This window comes from Bufo gargarizans, chromosome 2 (genome assembly GCF_014858855.1).
Source record: "Bufo gargarizans isolate SCDJY-AF-19 chromosome 2, ASM1485885v1, whole genome shotgun sequence".
Lineage (NCBI taxonomy): Eukaryota > Metazoa > Chordata > Amphibia > Anura > Bufonidae > Bufo > Bufo gargarizans.
The window spans coordinates 571,016,761-571,036,181 of NC_058081.1; the positions used below are offsets into that span (position 1 = coordinate 571,016,761).

The 19,421-nt window shown below is 44.6% G+C and overlaps 1 protein-coding gene across 1 annotated transcript in view; it reads left to right on the plus strand.

Annotated features, from left to right (window-relative positions):
- Window positions 1-16,318, plus strand: part of KMT5C (lysine methyltransferase 5C) — a 41,944-nt gene extending 25,626 nt beyond the window's left edge. The window contains exons 7-9 of the mRNA XM_044281724.1: window positions 2,094-2,230; window positions 6,643-6,806; window positions 14,335-16,318. Coding sequence (XP_044137659.1) covers window positions 2,094-2,230; window positions 6,643-6,806; window positions 14,335-15,809 — 1,776 coding nt within the window. The 3' untranslated portion in view covers window positions 15,810-16,318. The remainder of the gene's footprint in view (window positions 1-2,093; window positions 2,231-6,642; window positions 6,807-14,334) is intronic.
- The last annotated feature ends 3,103 nt before the right edge of the window (window positions 16,319-19,421 follow it).

A 19,421-nucleotide genomic window follows, 5' to 3' on the forward strand; every position in this document is an offset into this window, starting at 1 on the left:
GTGTCCATACCCTTTTAAAGATGTTTTCCTGTATTTTTGATACTGATGACCTATCCCCCGGGTGTTGGTCATCAGTATCAAAATCCTGGAAATCCAATTTGACCCTTAAGGACCCATGACTTAGCTGTACGTCATGGGTCCGATCCCTAAACATGGCGCCCACTCACACGGGTGCCTTAGTCACAGGGTTTCTGCTATTTTAAATAGCAGAGGCTCACGGCACATGTATTCGATCAGCCATAAGGCTGATCGCATACATCTTACCTTTCAGATGCCGGGGTCAAATGTGACCACGGCATCTGCGCAAACCGGAAGACGCGTGCCTCCGGTCCGGTAACAGCGCTCCCCGGGGGACCTGTTACCTTGCGCTAATTGACCAAAGCCTCAAGCCAGCGTCAATTAGATGTATATATTAATACAGGTCACTAGGTGGCAGCCTTGTATTGATATAGTGCAAATGAAGTCTTCAATGATGGCTATTTAGCAATCACTGACTACTATGGGCAATTGAATGACTGCCAGTTATTGTCACCCAAGGTGACTTGTAAAACAATTTTTACTTTTTATTTTTATACAAAAAAAACTAAAGTGCAAATCACACCCCCTTTACTTAAAATAAAAATACATAACCAATAAGTAAAATAAACATTATGGGCATCGCCGTGTGCGAAAATGCCCATACTATTAAAATATAACAATATTAATGGCATACTGCAAATGGCGTAGCAGGAAAGAAAAACTGCCAATTTGCTATTTTGTCACTAACTGCCCAATAAGTTTTTTAAATGAGAAGTGATTATAAAGTTGAACACACTTAAAATTTGTATCACTGAAAAGAACAGATCGTCCTGCAAAAAGAGCCCTCACACAGCCCCGTAAACATAGCTCCCAAAAGTTATAGGGGTCAGAATATGGCCCAATATTAAAACACAAGAAAAATTATACAAGTGTGATATCGTTAGAACCGTACTGACCTGTAGAATAAAGATAACAGGTCAATTTAACTGCATAGTGTACAGTGTAAAAATTAAATAAAAACCTTTATCAGAATTGCTTTTTTTTATTGTACCCAATTTGGATTTCTTTTCTTTTTTTTTCCCCCTGCTCCCCACTTCATGATATACAAACCTAAATGGTGCCATTAGAAAGTACAACTTGTCCCGCAGAAAATGAGCCCTCATAAGGCTACGTGAATGGAAGAAAGTTGGAACTATGGGAAGATGGGGAGTGAAAAAAGTGAAAATCCCAGGGTCCTTAAAGGGGCTAGCCCATCTTTTGAAGTCTGCCTAATTGTGTAGTTTTTGACACCAGTATCAACTTGCCCAATAGAAGTTATATATAAGAAGGGAGGACTAATATATAATTTGACCTTCTTTTGTAGCCTTGTTTGTTTTTTGTTTTTTTTTGCAGAGAACTCTGCGCCTGCGCGCTTGTTAGTTCTCCTGCGCTTGTAAGTCTAGGTTATGGATGGCAGAAGTAGGATTGTAGCTGAGCGAATGATTTCTAGCTCACACGGGAGCGAGCACGCCAAGCAAGGAGGCGGAGTCAGTACATCAGCAGACCGCTGTCAGTAAATAGAAATGTAAACTCCCCCTGACTGATCAGTTTTTCAAACATGAGAGAGCAGCCACTGCATGGAAATGAGAAGGTGGGATAACCCCTTTAAGGGGTTAAGATTGTATGCCAGATCAGCTGTCATCTGTGGGAGATATGTTGAAACCAGTTCTGCCACAGGAGAAATTATGGGTTGCCTGGTATGCATTTAAAGCAAAGGGGTGTCATGTAAAACAAGAGTGACAAAATGTTTTTCTAATCCACACAATCCCTTTAACTTTGTGGATGCAGCTTTATCTGGAGATGTCTAAAGAGATCTGTCTCTTGGTTTATGCTTCTTCATAGAGACCCTGATTCAAATCCAGAGCCCATCGCTTACTCCAGTGAGATCCAAACGCTGGAGTCCTGACATTCTTGAGTTGCAGATTGACCTCTTTCTTCCTGTACTGTACCTATGTTTATTTTTCTCTATGGAGACTGTAGTAGGTCAGTGGAGAGCTAGTAAAATGCTGAATCTGTATAATCTGTCCACTGTTTAGTTTGTTCCAGCTGATGGAAACGCAGCTTGTGTGAAAGTTCTCAGGGACATCAAACCAGAGGAAGAAATCACATGCTTCTATGGAGACAGTTTTTTTGGGGAGAAAAATGAGATGTGTGAGTGCTGCACTTGTGAGAGGTAAGCTTTTCAACACCAACCATTTGTGAACATACCCTTTTTTGTTATGAAATAGTTTTTATTAATGGATTATGGTAAACTTATCTGAAAGTACATTGTCTCTTCAATAATCAGACTGAATACAGAAAAATGAGTTATCATAAGACATCATCCAATGACAGAGCAATCCATCAAGATACAGTGTACACGGTCATGAGCAAATATACATAGTGTAGACATATAACATGTCTAAACCCTCCCACCCCCCCACTATAAACAGATGCACAAACACCCGTACCCTATCTTATATCACAATATGAGTATGCGACAACCATTCATTCCACAATTTCTCGAATTGTGAACATACCCTTTTAGGCCCCATGCACACGGCCGTGTGCGGGCCGTGGAACCGCGGCCTGGATCCCTCCTGAGAGCAGGAGCGCACGGCGTCACTGGTTGCTATGACGCCGTGCGCTCCCTGCTGCCGGCACAGTACAGTAATACACTGGCATAGATCATACCAGTGTGTTACTGTATTGCGGCGGCAGCAGGGAGCGCACGGCGTCATAGCAACCAGTGACGCCGTGCGCTCCTGCTCTCAGGAGGGATCCAGTCCGCGGTTCCACGGCCCGCACACGCCCGTGAAACACGGCCGTGTGCATGGGGCCATAATATGCTGTTTATACTGGTGGATGATGCTGAAATTGTTTTCCATTTCATCCACCATGACTGACACAATAAGAAATGACCCTTGACCTCTGTAGGGGCAGGAACACAGTTTAAATCTACCCCCACCCTTCACCCCCTCAGTGTTTTCCTGCCCCCTACGGGGGGTTAGCACATGGAGAGAGTCCTCCCTGAGGGGAGGTGAAGAATAAGAAAGTTACCGCCATCTCCTCTGTCCTCCCGCGGCAGGGGCTAAGGTTGGACAGCGGGAGCAACAAGGACCCCCGTCCTGGCTCAAGCCAGGGCATGTGGTCCTTCCCATATGGCGGGCTTCTTTCCTCTGCTGGAAACGGTCAGCCGGGTGTCTGAACGCGTGCGTGATGTGCGGCATCTGACTTATTCTATTAAGCTGGCTGGGAGGAAGGTGCGGTGCTTGGGTTTTGCAGGGGCCATGCGGCTCATGAAGCGCTCAGCATGGATCGCGTGGCGCACGGAGCATGTCGAGGCTTCTCTATCCCAGGGGCGCTGCTGGATGACCTAATACGCCAGGAGATTTAAAATAAAAATAGGGTGCTCATACAGAATCTCTCTATCGGAAGCACCTACTCCCTGACTGGAGGGCCCTGATCCCTCTGCTACTGCCAGATTTATTACTGGCTGATATTTGGTTGTCCTCTTTTGTCTTCAGGGCACAAGAGACAAAGTCAAAAGTAAAGCCTCTAAAGTGCAATGCCTGGTCAAAAAGACTACCTGAAAACTATAAGAAAAAATTATGCAGCTCCTGCATGTCAGAAATTCTGAAGGAGGAACAACCAAATATAATTTCAGATTTTATTTTTTTGATTAAGTCTTTCATTCATGAAGAAATTAAATCTTCCTTAGCCTCTGTCCCAGCACTCCTAATCCTTCGGCTGAAAGTCCAAGGCTTTCTGTTCAATCCTCCTCTGACCAAGAGGACCTTACACTGTGTAGGATGAGATGTTTGGGGGTCTTTGCTCAAAAAGATCCACTGTATTCTCTATAAATGAGAACATCCGGGAAATTATTATGGAGGAGTGGCTAGATCCGGAAAAGAGACTAGGGGTGTCTAAAGAATTCTGAAATGGACTGTTTTGGAGTCTTTGTATCAACAAAATCATTAATCCAAGATGTCAATAGACTTGAAGGACACCTATTACCACATTCCAATCCACCAGGTATCCCAGAGATTCCTAAGATTCGTGGTAAAAGAACAAAAAAAGAAAGCCTTCATTACTTCCAGTATGTAGCCCTCCCATTCGACATCTCATCGGCACCAAGAATATTCACAAAGTTTAGTAGTAGAGATGGGGGCAAGAAGGCTTGTGGATCACCCAAAAGGTTCTAGACACCCCTTCAGATCTAGGATGGATTGTAAATCTAAAGAAATCTACTAACTCCATCTACAATGATAAGATTCCTAGGCGTAGTTAGATTCCAGATCTTGGAGGACATATCTACCCTGGGACAAAGCAGAAGCCCTCCAAGAGAAGATATCGCACTTTCAAAAGGCTCAGATGTTCCATCAGGGAGGCTGAGTCTATTAGGAAATCTAACTTCCTGTTTTATCTCAGTTCCTTGGAGTCAGGCTCACAAGAGTGTCCGACCTGGATTCTAGAAGAATGGAATGGGAGACAATCGACTCTTGACAGAAAGATCCAGATACCACTAAGCATAAAGACAGAGCTCATATGGTGGAAGTTAAAGAGAAATCTTCAGGTTACAGACTGGCTCAGACATCCAGAGGTACAGATCATACCAGACGCCAGTGCTGCAGGCTGGGGCGCAAAGATAGGTGGTCAGTTTCTTCAGGGAATTTGGCCCAGCAGTATAAGAAGAAAATCCTCAAACTATATGCAGTTCTCAGGACTATCTTGGAGGGGGAGAATCTTTTAAAAGGCAGACACCTGAAAATACTCTGACAACGTCACGACGGTAGCATACCTGAAACACCAGGGAGGAACAAGATCCAACCTATTAGGGGAAGTGGCAAGAAATTATTTTATTTTTTTCCCTCCTGGGCAGAAGAAAATACTCTAACAGCAGTCCACCTAAAGGGTTCCAAGAATATAGAGGCAGATTTTCTAAGCTGGAGAAGGATAGTCTGGGGAGACTGGTCCCTAAATTGGTATAATATCCAGGTGGGGTCGGCCAGAAATGGATCTATTCTCAACAAGAGAAAATGCTCAGGTGGATCTAATTTACTAAATCCAAAAGACAGACCTTGGGCAGTAGATGCCCTATCAATAAGTTGGGATTGGACTCTAGTCTATGTATTCCCTCCGATTTCCTCTAATTCCTCGGGTCATACAGAAGATAAAAAAAAGGAGGAAACGGTAATCGTTAGCAACCCCACTTTGGGCAAAAAAGTTGGTTTTCCACTCAAACAATTTAGCGTTGGAATAACCTTGGGAGATTCCATTCCAGAAAGACATGCTGATTTGGGGTCCCATACAACATCCTGTTTGGATCCTGAAGGCGAGACACTCTGGGGAAAAATCTGAAGGTTACTTTTTTCCTGCTGGCTTTCAGGGCAAGAATAACATCGGCCATATATCTCAGTCGAAGAAATTTTGTAGTTGGCTGGGAGAGGAAGATCCAGATACTTCCTCTCCAATAAACAAGATCTTAGATTATTTACAGAGTGGATTAGAGCTAGGTTTAAGGCCTAGTACACTTGGGGTACACAACAGCTTTAACCACCATTTTACAACACATGTTTGGCAGAAAATAGGTAGATAAGGAGTTTCATAAGAGCTGCTTTTAGCTTAAGACCAACATTGAGGTCCAGAGTTCCTCAGTGGGACCTAAACATAGTTCTAGAGGGGTTAACAAAACCACCTTTTGTTCTCTTATCCGAAACTTCCATTAAACTCCTTTCTAGACAGCCTTTTTAATAGCAATCCCTTCCGCAAGATGTATAGGGGAGATCCAGGCAATTTCTTGTAGAGAACCTTGCCTCCAGATTCTTGACTATCATATACAACTTTAGATTAGATACATGATTCTTGCCTAAGGTATTCTCTGACTTTTAATTGGGATCAGGAGATAATCTTGCCCTCTATCCCCAGTTTTCAGGAAAATGAGATTAAAGAGAAGATGAGACTTGGATGTAAAATGTTCTGTCTTGCAGGCCTGCAAAGACTTTAGGAAGGACGATAACCTATTGATCCAGTTTTCAGGGAAAAATGAAGGAAAGAAGCTTTCCAAATCTTCTATAGCCAGGTGGATCTGATCCACTATCGTATTGTGCTACTCCCTTCAAAAGAAAGCATGCCCAGTGATTATTAAGGCACACTCTACTAGAGCTTCCTCTTGGGAGGGGAGGCGTTTCATTGGATCAAATTTGCAAAGCCACAACTTGGCCCAGTCTTAATACTTTTGTCAGACACTACCGCCTTTGTCTGTCTGATTCTGCAGAATTAGTTTGGTCAAAGTTCTACAGGTGGTATCCCATCCAACTAATTTAGTTCCCATTGTGACAATCATGGATGACATGAGAACCTAAATTGGTCTTACCGGTGATTCCGTTTCCTTGAATCCACCATGATGGCCAGTACAAATCCCTTCCCAAAAATAGGATATTTCTTCATACCCCAGTTTCACATAATAACTCCTATTAGTTAATTGGTAATTTGTTAAACACTGAGGGGTGGGGGGTAGACTTAAACTGTGTTCCCGCCCCTACAGAGGTCAACTCTCTCCTATCTATCGTAAGACTATTTTATATATTTTTTTCTCTCCTTTAGAAAAGGAGAAGGAGCTTTCCGGTTGCAAAAAAAAGAACCTTCTGAATCTACCTCATTGGAGAAATACCAGTTCAGAGAGACAGATGGCCGTCTGCAAAGGCTGATCGTTCAAAGTGACAGACAAAGCCACAATGGCGCTTCTAGGAAGAAGAAGCGGATCTCTAGTAAGAAGGGGTTTTCTGGGCTCTTTTTACTTTCACATCATTCTTAAAGGGATTCTGTCACCAAGTTTTGGGCTATAGAGCTGTGGACATGCACAGCTAGATCGCCGCTAGCATGTCTGCAATATACCTGTCCTATAGGGCTGTGTGCTTTTTAATTTCTTTAAAGGATTTTATAGATATGTAAATTAGTTTTGTATGTGTCCAAGGGGCTGTACTAACCTTCATGGAGCCCAGCCACGCCCACCTGTGAAGGAGCCCAGCACCGCCCATGTCTTCCTAATCGCCTCCTTTAATCAATTATAATCGTGCATGCGCAGTTCTTTCCCTGAGGTTGATGCCAGCACAGGGAAGGAACACTATACCGGCACTGTGCATGCGCGAGCTCGCGGCAATCTATAGTTTGATGAAAGGAGTAGATTCGGAGGACATAGGCGGTGCTGGGCTCCTTCACAGGCGGGCATGGCTGGGCTCCAGGAAGGTTAGTACAGCCCCTTGGACACATACAAGACTAATTTGCGTATCTATAAAATCCTTTTTTAAAGAAATTAAAAGCACACAGCCCTATAGGACAGATATTGCGGTGATCTAGCCGTGCATGTCCGCAGCTCTATAGCCCAAAACTTGGTGACACATGGCCTGTTAAGCTGATACAAATAAAAGGGTTCTCCTGGATTTACATATCTGACCTGTGAGATTGACTTCCAGCCCACTCTGACAATCGGCTGTTTGGGGAAGCCCTCCTTGCAGTTTATCAAGCGCAGCACTGTCCATTTGATAGCAGCTGTGCTTGATATTGCGGCTCGGCCCCATTCACTTGAAAGGGGCTTGGCTGCACCTAGGCCATGTCACAATGAATGTTATGTCACATGGCCCAGGAAGAGACCTTAGTGCTCATGGAGGGCTGTGGCTTCCTCGTACAGCTGACCTGGCAGGAGTTGGACCCCCACTGATCCTATATTTTACTTGTAGCGCTGACTTATTCTGCTGCACTATACAAACATTATCATTGCTTGCAGTCTCCACTAGAGCCATTTTAAAGGGGTTCTGCACTGTTTTAACTGATCTATCCTCTGGATAGATCATCAGCTTCTGATCGGCGGGGGTCTGACACTCGGGACCCCCGCCGATAAGCTGTTTGAGAAGGCAGCGGTGCTCCAGTAGTGCCACAGCCTACTCATTGTTTACCGCCTGCCCACTGACGTCACGACTAGTATCAACTAGTGTAGGCGGGGCTAAGCTCTGCTCACTTGAATGGAGCTTAGCTGCGGCCCAAGCTAGTTGATACTAGTCGTGACGTCAGTGGGCCGGCGGTAAAGAGTGAGAAGGCCGCGGCGCTAATGGAGCGCCGCTGCCTTCTGAAACTGTTGATCGGTGTCAGACCCCCGCCGATCAGAGGATAGATCGTCAGTTAAAACAAGTTGCAGAACCCCCTTAAGTTCCCTATCAGTATGTCTTTGGAGTTTAGGAGGAAACCGGAGTACCCACAAACAAACTCCATGCTGATGTTCCTTGGTCAGATTCAAACCTAGGACCCCAGTGCTGGCACTGTGATGACCTACCCTGAGAATAGGATTTCAGTTTGTAAATTCTGGAAAATATTGCAGGGACAGGTCCACTCTTCGGTTAGCCAAACTGGCAAAAAAAAATAAAAAATGCACATGAAAATGCTGTGCTGTTTTTATAGATGCAGGAAAAAAACTCGTATCTGTGAGTCCACTATATTCATGAGGGGTGTGCACCCACCTCTATCACCACTAACCAGTGGCTGTATCTTGTTTGTTTTAATGTCTTCCTGTGTATTTTATAATTAACTTGGCTATGTACACCGTCCGTGGCAATTGTTTCGATAGAATTTTACTCATTTTGGGCTAAACTATTTTATTTTTTAAATTGGTCTTTATTAAAAATATTGAGCTGTTCTGTCAAAGGGTTAACTGTCTAGCTGTGGCTATCTTACTGTCACTTTGTGCCAGTGATTAATCATTTGTCACTGCCTGTTTAGACGCTAAAAAGGAAAATAAATCTTCATTGGTAGTGTAGAGCCTCATGCAGACATCCGTGGAACGCGGTCCGTGAGATGCCGACTGGCCTTGCAGGAGCGAACGGTGTAATTGGTTGCTATGACGCCGTGTGCCACAGTACAGTAATACTTGTATGATCTATAAAAGTATTACTGTACAGCACCGGTGGCATGTAGCGCGCTGCATCATGGCAACCAATGACACCATGCGCTCCTGTAATGGCAGTTCGGTATCTCAGATTGTGTTCCACGGATGTCTGCATGAGGCTTAAGATAAAAAATAGGGTGGCACCCAATTACACGCCTCAATTGACAGGAGTCCTCCAGACTCAATAGCATTTGTAGAGCCCCCATGGATGTCAGGAAGATACACGTCCAGGAGGACAGTATTAGGCCTCATACACACGACTGGGCTTTTTTTTTTTTTTTTTGCGGTCCGCAAAAAACTGAAGCCACCAATGTGCCTTCCGCAATTTACGGAACGGGCGGCACACTGTAGACATGCCTATTCTTGTCCGCAAAACAGTCAAGAATAGGACGTGCTATAATTTTGCAGGGCCTTGTCCGCATCTTTAGCGGCCCCTTTGAAGTGAATGGGTCCGCATACAAGCTGCAAAAACTGCACCTCGGATGCGGACCATAACTATGGTTGTGTGCATGAGGCCTTAGAGTAATGATGGGACACTCAAATACTGGTGAGCTGGAGCGTTGCGTAAGGAAATAACTGAGAAAACTGAGGCAACGGCATCCAAGCCCCGACTACACTCTCTGCGACACCTATAAGAGGTGTCCCTACAACCCCAACCTCTACAATTACTATAGTACTGACTAAGGCACTTGCCATCACATCATTAGAACTTGATACCATGTGCTCAATAGTGACACGCAGTACCTAGTAAGGGTTGCGCTATAATGGCAAACCAGTTATCTGATTGAATGGCACTGATTACGCCACATTGGTATTATCTGTGAATGTATAGTGTTGTAATTCCTGCACACCTATTTTAGAATCTGTTCACAGCTAGTGTCTGCAGAGCGCATCAGCAGTGCTGCAACTGTTGCTGAAGATATACATATAAAGTACTCCCCAGGTGGCATACATCTGGCGCACGGTTATCACCCTAGAGGGAGATCTCTATAGAAATGAACTGCTCAACTCGTTTCAGCTATATCGTATCATTGGGATATGATCTAGTATGGTCGTGATCTAATAAACATCATCTGAGTTACTAAAAGGTCACAAACTCCTATAGCTCAATTCTTATCTTACTGATAAGAAAGTGGCTTAAATGAGTGTTTAGGAGACCAGTGATGAAAAGCCATCAGCTGAGCTGCCCCACTGAACAGAGTGAAAATGTATAGCCTGCTACTAGAAAAAAAAGTCAAGGGTTCAACTTTTTATTTTATTTAATTTCAATTTTTTTTTTTTTTCAATATAGCAGTTACTACCATCAATCAGTCTCTTATTAGTCGAGCAAGAAAACCATCCAGGTTATAAAAGTCTTGGTCCAAAATCTAACAGCAGAGTACTAAACCAGAACATAAAAAATAATTCAATGTAGGGTTGTTGCGGGTATCGAAATTTCGATACCCAATCGATACTTTTGTCCCGGTATCGATACGATACCGGGATTTCCGTTTTTTCGATACTGGGCTGCACTTCTGCGCAGTCTAGTATCTCTGAACATGAGCGCGCTGCTATCGGCGTGCTCATGTTCTCTCAGCAGCACGGGGAGAAGGAAGCTGTCCTCCCTCCCCCTGTGCTGCTGCCGCTGCCGCTGCCACCAATGAGAAGAGAGGGGCGGGCGGGTGCACTGCGCCACCAATAAGGAGAGGGGCGGAGGAGGGGCGGGCGCACTGAGCCACCAATGATAGGACTATTCCCATTTCCCACACAGAGCGGCGCCCAGCGATGTCTCAGCACTCACCATTAGTCCTGGGCGCCGCTCCGTTCGCCCGCAGTGCCCCATTACTGTCTCCTCTCCTGCTCGACATGCTGCTGATTACTATCGGAGCGATGGGAGGAGACATCAGCTTCACTAGTGGGCGTTCCTTCTCCCTGCGCTGCGATTGGACAACGCTACAGCCAGGAAGAAGGAACGCCCACTAGTGAAGCTGATGTCTCCTCCCATCGCTCCGATAGTAGACAGTAATGGAGCACTCCGGGCGAACGGAGCGGCGCCCAGGACTAATTGTGAGTGCTGAGACATCGCTGGGCGCCGCTCTGTGTGGCCTGATGGTGAAAGTCAGTCTTTAACACAATACAGGAGGCGGGTGCCGGCAGCAGAATCGCATTGCCGGCACCCTGCCGCTGACGGGGAGCTGCGATCAGAGGTAGTTAACCCCTCAGGTGCGGCACCTAAGGGGTTAACTGCTGATCTGCCAGTACCAGCCTCCTGTATAAAGGGGTAATTTATCATTGGTGGTGCAGTGTGCCCCCCTCTCAACCCCCCCAGTATTAAAATCATTGGTGGCAGTGGCCACAGGGACCTCTCCCCTCCCTCTCATTGGTGGTGCAGTGGCAGCTTCTGATCGCAGCCCCAGCTGTGTAAGCCTGGGGCTCCGATCAGTTACCATGGCAGCCAGGACGCTACAGAAGCCCTGGTTGCCATGGTAACATCCCTGATGCTGTGTGCACAAGGCACAGAGCAGCAGGGACAGTGTGAAGTCCTATTCACCCTGATAGAGCTGAATAGGACAAGGGATGAAAGATCCCAGGTTCTAGCCCCTAAGGCTACTTTCACACTTGCGTTCAGAGCGGATCCGTCTGAGATGGATCCGCTCATATAATGCAGACGGTGGATCCGTTCAGAACGGATCCGTCTGCATTATATTGTAAAAAAAATTCTAACTGTGAAAGTGGCCTGAACGGATCCGTCAGAGACGGAGACTTTTACATTGAAAGTCGAGTGGTATCGAGTATCGCAATACTTTTTCATGGTATCGAAACCCAATAAAAAAATTTGGTATCGCAACAACTCTAATTCAATGAGAACATGAGCAAGAGGTGACAGCGATATTCCAAAGATGGAGTGTCCTAGCGGTCTTCACCAGGGGACAACGGAAGACTATCCCAACTTATGATGGTGTAGCTAGGTCACATACCAGCGACTAGACATCCATGCCAACCATACAGAGTGGAATTTTGACATGGACTGCTGTGTGGTAAACACTTTCTTGTACATACAGGTGGAAATTTACTAGAGCAACCACCTCGGCTAACATGGTAATTTGAGGTCTTTTTCCAATATCGGGCAATTTAGTCGCTATAAGTATGAGTGGTCACTATTCTATATCGTTGTGCTAATCTGTCAGTCTATAAAGAGAAGTGCCATCTCTGGTGTTATTTCTAGTCTGTGGGTGGTAAGATCAGGGCATTATTCTAGTTCCACAGCGGAAATCTTGGGGCAGGACCACAGAATTTAAAGGAGAGATCCCCTCCAGCAGTCAGGAGACGAGGTAGGAAACATTATGGAGTCTGGTGGGTGTGTAGTACCCCCTCTTCTCACCAAGGGAGATGGCTTGTCCCATCCTGTTCCTTGGATGAGAAGGTTATAGAATATAAATTCTTCCCCCCCCCCCCCCCTCCTAGTGAATCTCTCATGGAGGTATCTCATGGCTACTTTAGGAATATGTAACGAGGCGCCCCCCTCCCCCATTTCTCCCCAGCAAGGATCTAATTTGCAGGAACTTGTAAAATTCCCTATGAGGAATCTGGTAGGTCTCATGTATATAAGAAAAGGACAACATATTCTCGGGACCTATCATATCCTAAGCTGTTTTAATGCCCTGCCTAGTCCAGGTCTGCAGATCCATTCCCGGGATATGGTCTGTCAAGCAAGCTGTAGATATTGTGGAGGTAGGTATGGTCCTCTTGTTTGACACATTTAAATAGTTTTCTCAGGCTGCTACAGATACCTGCACTGAGGACAGAGGGGATGTATATGGACCTAGCCCGCTTACCATCCCTATCGGTGGGGAGAGGAAGGTAGAGAGACTACCTCTCCTAACCCATCAGAACCCAGTATCTGTCTCACGAGTCTTGCCACCAGTGAACTAATTGGTCTAGTAGGCAGGCTGCATAGTAATGCTTCAGGTTCGGTACCGCCAGTCCTCGCTTGGTTTTGTGTATGGTTAAAGTAGAGTATGCCTCTCTCTAGGGTATCTGGATTCCCAAATTTAAATCCATCATTTTTGTCTTCGAGCTCTCCCAAAGAGAGATTTTGGGACATGTATAGAGAGGGTTCTGAAGAGGTAAAGGAGCTTGGGCAGGAGCAGCATTTTATAAGCTGCCATGCCGCCAAACCACGAGATCGGGCATGACTTCATATCCTGAATATCCTTCCTCAGTCCTTCGAGTAAGTAGGGAAAGTTAGTGTGGAACGCCTGAGACGTGTGGGATAGGTTAGCTGGATTCCTAAGTATGATATGCTTTCCCGTCGCCAGTCTAGTGGAAACAGGTCTTTAGGCTACGACAGCTGATCAGGGGGAACATTTACTGGTAGACTGAACCTCTAAGTCCCAGAGTTTGTTGTAAGACTCTGCCAAAGGCGTCTAAGAGGTTACATACTCTTTGGCGCGAGGTCCTAGGGTTGGTGCAAATGACTGTCACCTGCAAAGAGCACAAGCTTGTGCTCTTTGGATCCTTTTGTAATGCCCGATTTTTATGTCCAGGTCCCAATGGATTAATTTTGCCAGGGGGTTCAGTTGACAGCACGAAAAACAGGGGGGGGGGGGGGGGGGGGGGCGGACGAACGAACGACTTGAGGAAACCCATGCAAAGGCATACTGATAGGAAATCTAGACACTGAGCTCCACTGAGGACAGCGTGTGATGAAAATGTCTGTATGGCGCTGTGGAATATGTTGGTGCCATATAAACAAACAATAAATGTATAATACTGTGCAACTTCATTCCCCCCCCCCCCCCCTCTTTGCACCTAAGGCACATCGCTAGAACTTGCCATAAATGTCAGACAGGTGTGGGTCCAACCTCTGGGACTTCCTTTGTTATTTTCCCCCGGAAGGAGGCCCCTGACTGAAGATCCAACTGCTCATGTACAGCTACCACTCTGTTCACCGCTATGAGATTTCTGAAAATAGCCAAGCCGGTGCTTAGTTATTTCCTGTAGCCACATAGTGGTGAATGGAGTGGTAGCTTTATCTCCATTTACTGCATTGGGACTTCCAAAAATAACAGTGCACGCTCACTCGACTGTTTTCGGAAGTCCCATAGCGGCGATTGGAGAGTACAGACCAGGGATTGTGTTTAGGAGAAGGGAGTGAGTTCTAGAAGTGGGATCTGCACCTGTCTGCCATTTATGGCATACCGAAGCGATGTGCGATAAATGTTGAGATGGGATGACCTCTTATCTCTGCCTGGACTGCTGTATGGCTCGCAATTACCAACTGATTTTATTGTCTGTTCAGCTCATTGTATTTTTGGTCTTGTCATTTTACTGTTGTGTGTAGAACTGGTCATATCTAATATGTGCATTTTTCTTCAAAGCCTCCAGGTCATCCATCGGTCTCAAAAAGAACACTTTTTCCTCAAGTCTCAGGTCATCGTCTTCATCTCCATATTTCCGCACTAATTTTTATAATAAATCGAAACCTCTTAAAACGATGAAGCCTACATTGCCCCAAGGGACCATTGTAAAGGATGTGCGTATTGTCCTACATGACTTCAGAAATTGTCGTCCAGGATACCCAGTTTCAGGGACACAAGGTCATAGCCAGTGTTGTAAACTTGGAAAGGAAGTAGCAGTAAGACTCAGAAGACAAAATATCAGTCCTGGCAAGATTTTATTAGGTGCAGGCTTGCGCACAGTCCAACAACCAGATAACTGTTCATCTCCGTCATCTCAGCCAGTAAGAAAAGTTGCTTTGGTTAACAATGTAAAAGATTGTTCTTTGAATCACGTGTCTTGTAATGAAGATCATTCAGAAGAGGAACTTTTAGTGGAACAATATGAGAGCACCCCAACCTGCAGTGGTCCGCAATCTAGCACACAGATAACCAATGCTGTTGCCTCCCAAGTGGTGGAGAACCTTGCATCAAGTCCCGTAGAGTCTCACAACAGTCAGAGCCTTGATGTTGATCCCTCTATGGGTCATCTACATCCTAATGCTGTTGTGTCCCCTGTAGCCTGTAATAGATCACCTTCAGAAATGTTGTTACACATCCAGGAGGCAGAGGACATCTCGCCAGCGGCTTCTGTACCTGAAAATACAGCAAGTGTCAATAACAGTCCTGGCTCCTTCATAATTCAGTCTGATCTCTTTTCAACTCAAAAGCACGGACTGACTCATTATATCACTGTAAATCTGAGCAAATCAAGAGTTGCGTTACCTGACAACATGAGTACGGCAAGCCCACACAAGTCCAAAAGGAAACCTAGTTCTGGAAGCACATATGAACAGCTAAAAACGAAAACAACCACATTGGTTACTTCTGCACACAGTACTCCTATTAATCAAGCCAGTAAAAATGGGGCATCAAAACCCCTAACTAGGTCATATGCAAGTAAGGCATCGTCATTAGGATCCACACCAGAGGATTTCAAGGATAAGAAAAGCCTCCTCACACCACAGAAGGTACACTTAAATAGTCATTCAAGAGCTGCAAATGAAGCTGCAAATGCTAGACCTCAGAAACGTCTGTCTGCTCCGCACAAGCTGTTCACTGTCGAAATGCAGTTAGATCCTAAGTTATCTTTAAAGCCATATGTAGAACTGGGTTTTAACAATGATCTCAAAAGGAGGTATTCTGTTACAGGAGCACACGAGTGCCTGACGCCATTCAGAGAGGGGACACTGGATACCTTGTATACCTCACAGGCATCTGAATTCTTGACTAGTGAGGACAAGAAGAAAAACGTGGCTTTCAATCCCTTTAAACCCTCCAAAAGACTCCGCCTTGTAGTCACCAATGGATCTATCAATCTGGACATTGCGTCCACGTCAAGTGATGAATCCAACTGAGTGTCCGCCCATTGTCTACATCATTCCCTTCTTGCGTTAATGATTCCAAAGCATTGCTTAGATGGTGGAATAAAGTTTGAGGGTACCATGGGCCCCCCTTCTAGATTTTATTTTTACTAGTAGCGACTTGCGCTCTCCTGAGTGATTTACACACCAGTTTGCCTTAGTCTCCAAAGCAGGTGGAATCTAAAGTTCCCGAAGATCCGTCGTTACCACAATTCTAAAAGTGAATCCTTTTGCTGTTCATCATGAAACCTGTTTCTTTCCAGATTATTCTGATTTTAGTCAGGTATTATGCACTCCCATCAGTTTCTGTACGTTAATATTTATGGTGCTATGTCATTATCGGAAAAGTATTTTCCCTTCAGGATCCAGAAGATATTTTTTTTTTTTATAATTATTTTGCCACTGATCGGTTTTGTATGTCATTACCTGAAACATTTCTGTATTGTATAAGGCATTGTTTGTAGTACAAAATGAGAATACACAGAAACCTTTGCTGCTTCTTAGTTTGGTACATCTCATGGCCTAAAAAGGAAATGTAGAAAAGGAGAGTGGGGGGAAAAAGCTGTGTAACTCTTAAAGGGGTCATCTCATGATTAATGTAAAATTGCATTATAGTAGCGATATAAAGTACATTACAATATATTTCTAACAAAACAGCCCTGTACTTCACATGGATCCAGAGATCTCCCCATTCTTTGCTCTGCTAGATTTATTTCAAGCTGACGGCTCAGGGGGAGTGTCCTGTCTGCTGCAGTTGAAGGATAGAACTGAGCATGTGCTTCCATCTCAGTGAGCAAGACAGAGAAATTAGAAAGGGCAAAGAGCAGGTGGTGCTATACAGATAGATTTCAGTGAATAACTCTGTAGCTATAATTTTTTAATTGCATGCAATTACAAAAGTATTCAGATCCAGGTGCTGGTTAATAATGTAGAATATTTTTCGTGGGACAACCTCTTTAAGTTGGCCATACACATCGACTTGGCTGAACTGGCAGGTGTCTTGTACTGGGAGAAAGCAGCTGCCAGACCCACCCTTTTTATAGCAGTTTATCTCCAGAGAACAAAAGGATTGGGCAGTGGAAATCAAACTTTCTAATCCTTCTATTATCCAGAAATCTGCCATTTGGAGAAGAGATGGCGAAAACACCAGCTTTAAGGCCCCATACACGTTATACTACTGTCGGACAAACTAGCCATTTTTTTGCTCGATCGGCCAACTGTCTAATGTGTAGGACGCAACTGACAACATGAGCCTGACAAACGTTTTTAAGGTTCTAATAAATTATACTTTATTTTAAATAAAGTTTTCCAGATTCCTAACACAATACTAAATGTGCTTTTACTTTGAAATATGCTACTAGCTGCAATATACACACTGGGGTCCCCTGCTGCTGCTTTATTTTTGAGCAAGGATATTGCGTCCAGAGCGCTGTGAGAAAATGGTAGCTGACATCGGGATGCAGTGTTGCCCTCGCTATGGACAAAATGTCACTTGTCTTGCAATTGGCCTTCAGCATATGATGAATTGGTGCATGAGAAGGACGTGGAGCAGTTTTCTTCAGAACTGTCATTTATCCACGTGATAGATGTCTGATTGCTTGTGCTTGGGGCCACACAAATGACTAGATCAGGGGTCCCGTGTCCCTTTGTTTCTCCACTTTGTATGACTGCAGTGAGGAGGGATTTGGGTTAAGTACAAGGCCGTGCTGCTCCATTCAAAGTCCATAGGACTGAGAGATTGATTGCTGAGCTTGGCTGACGTTGTTAGTACCATAGACTTTGAATAGAGTGGCAGCGCACATGCTCGACAACTAACTCAATTTAGACCTTCCCTGAAGTGGTGCAGCGAGGAACAATGGGGTACAGAACCCATTCTCGTGGTGGTGCCCTAAACTATCAGACACTTTTCCTGGTTCTCCTGAGAGGCACCAGTTCCTGGGGGCTATGAAACAAAGTGGAATTGTTCAAGGGACACACCTAACATTCATCGAATGTGATAACTCACTCAATTTCCATCACTTCCAGTTTGTTTTTGTTTTAACAGATATCAGTCTGCTACTTCTGTTGCAAGGATACGCGTTAGTTTCGCACATTGTTAGTATCTTATTCCAAGTTGCTATATCGGGGTGTACATGCAGTCCTGTCTGCAGGCAGCACGTTATAGATCAGTTGGAACTGAGCAGGTTGATGTACAGTTCTGTGTGAAGATTCTGTAAAATTCCAGCTCTACTTATTATGGACACGAATAGGACATGCTCTATTTTTTGTGGAACAGAACAATGGATGCGGACAGCACACGGTATGCTCTCCGCATCTTTTGCGGCCCTATTGAAATTAATGGGTCCGTACCTGTTCCACAAAATTGCAGAATGGATGCGGACTCCTTCATACGGTTGTCTGAGCCCTTATGCTGTGATGCAGGTTGTACCGAATCTTTTCCCATAAATCTGTATATCAGTCTGCTCTGCTCCTCCTATCCTATAAGGCGGGATCACACTGCATGTACTTTTCTCTACTGTGCTTTGCCGGGGGTATATATTTAACATAATACGTGAAAAGCGGTATGATGGGATTCATCGTTAATCTGCTTATCTTTGACCTGCTTGTCATTCCATTTAGTGTTTTTATGGCAATCAAAATAGTAGTCTACCACTGCCTACCAAAAAAGACAAAGGCTAAAGGAAAGCAGGTCAAGTCCAAAGATATTGTTGAAACTGGCTGACCTGTTTACATGTGCCCTTGGCAGCTGAAGACATCTGTGATGGTCCCATGTTCATATGTGTCCACATTACTGAGAAAAATGATGTTTTAATATAACGGGGGCATTACCATTACAGAGAGCAAAGCCCAGGTTCATTTGCATACATTAAAGCATTTTTCTCTGTATTGTGGGAACATATGAACATGGGACTGTTCTGGTTCTGGCCAAGCTGCCAGTTCGGTTGATGTACTGCTCCAAATTAATTAAGATACGTGCACGGAGAGATCAGACAGACAACCCACTGCTCGGAGTTAAAAAGGATCTCTGGTTTATTTCTGAAAACAGACAATACATAGTTTTCACGAGAGGAGGGAGTGGGAGGGGGGTGAAAGATAAAGTATATATTTTCTATTGGCTATGAACTCTATACTTTTCTGTAACCTTGACGGCCAGAGGAAATTCCTCCTCCCTCCCCCCTTGCTCCTGGGTGAAACCGTTACTTCTTTCTTTGTAACTGCTTGCTTGAGCTGAACGGAAACCACAAAGAAACAGATGATAAAACACAAAGTAAGATTCTAGTTTATAGGTGTTGGCTGAATGCCTGGCCGCCATCTTAGCTAAACATAGTCCTCAACAAGCAAGTATCCATTTTGTATCAATAGTCCATAACAGGACAAACGCCTATGTCTTCGGCTGCCAAGCACACATGTAACAGGTCAGCCAGTTTCATAGGTACAAGTCTGCTGACAGATGCCCTTTAAATCCTTGATGTGACTAGATTTGTTGCGGTGTACTTTTTGGATATGAATACAGCTTCAATGGCAAATTGAACACTCATCTAAAAATGTTGTACTTTTTTTATTTACTTTTTATGCCACCCCCATCCTGGATGTGAGATTGCTTTT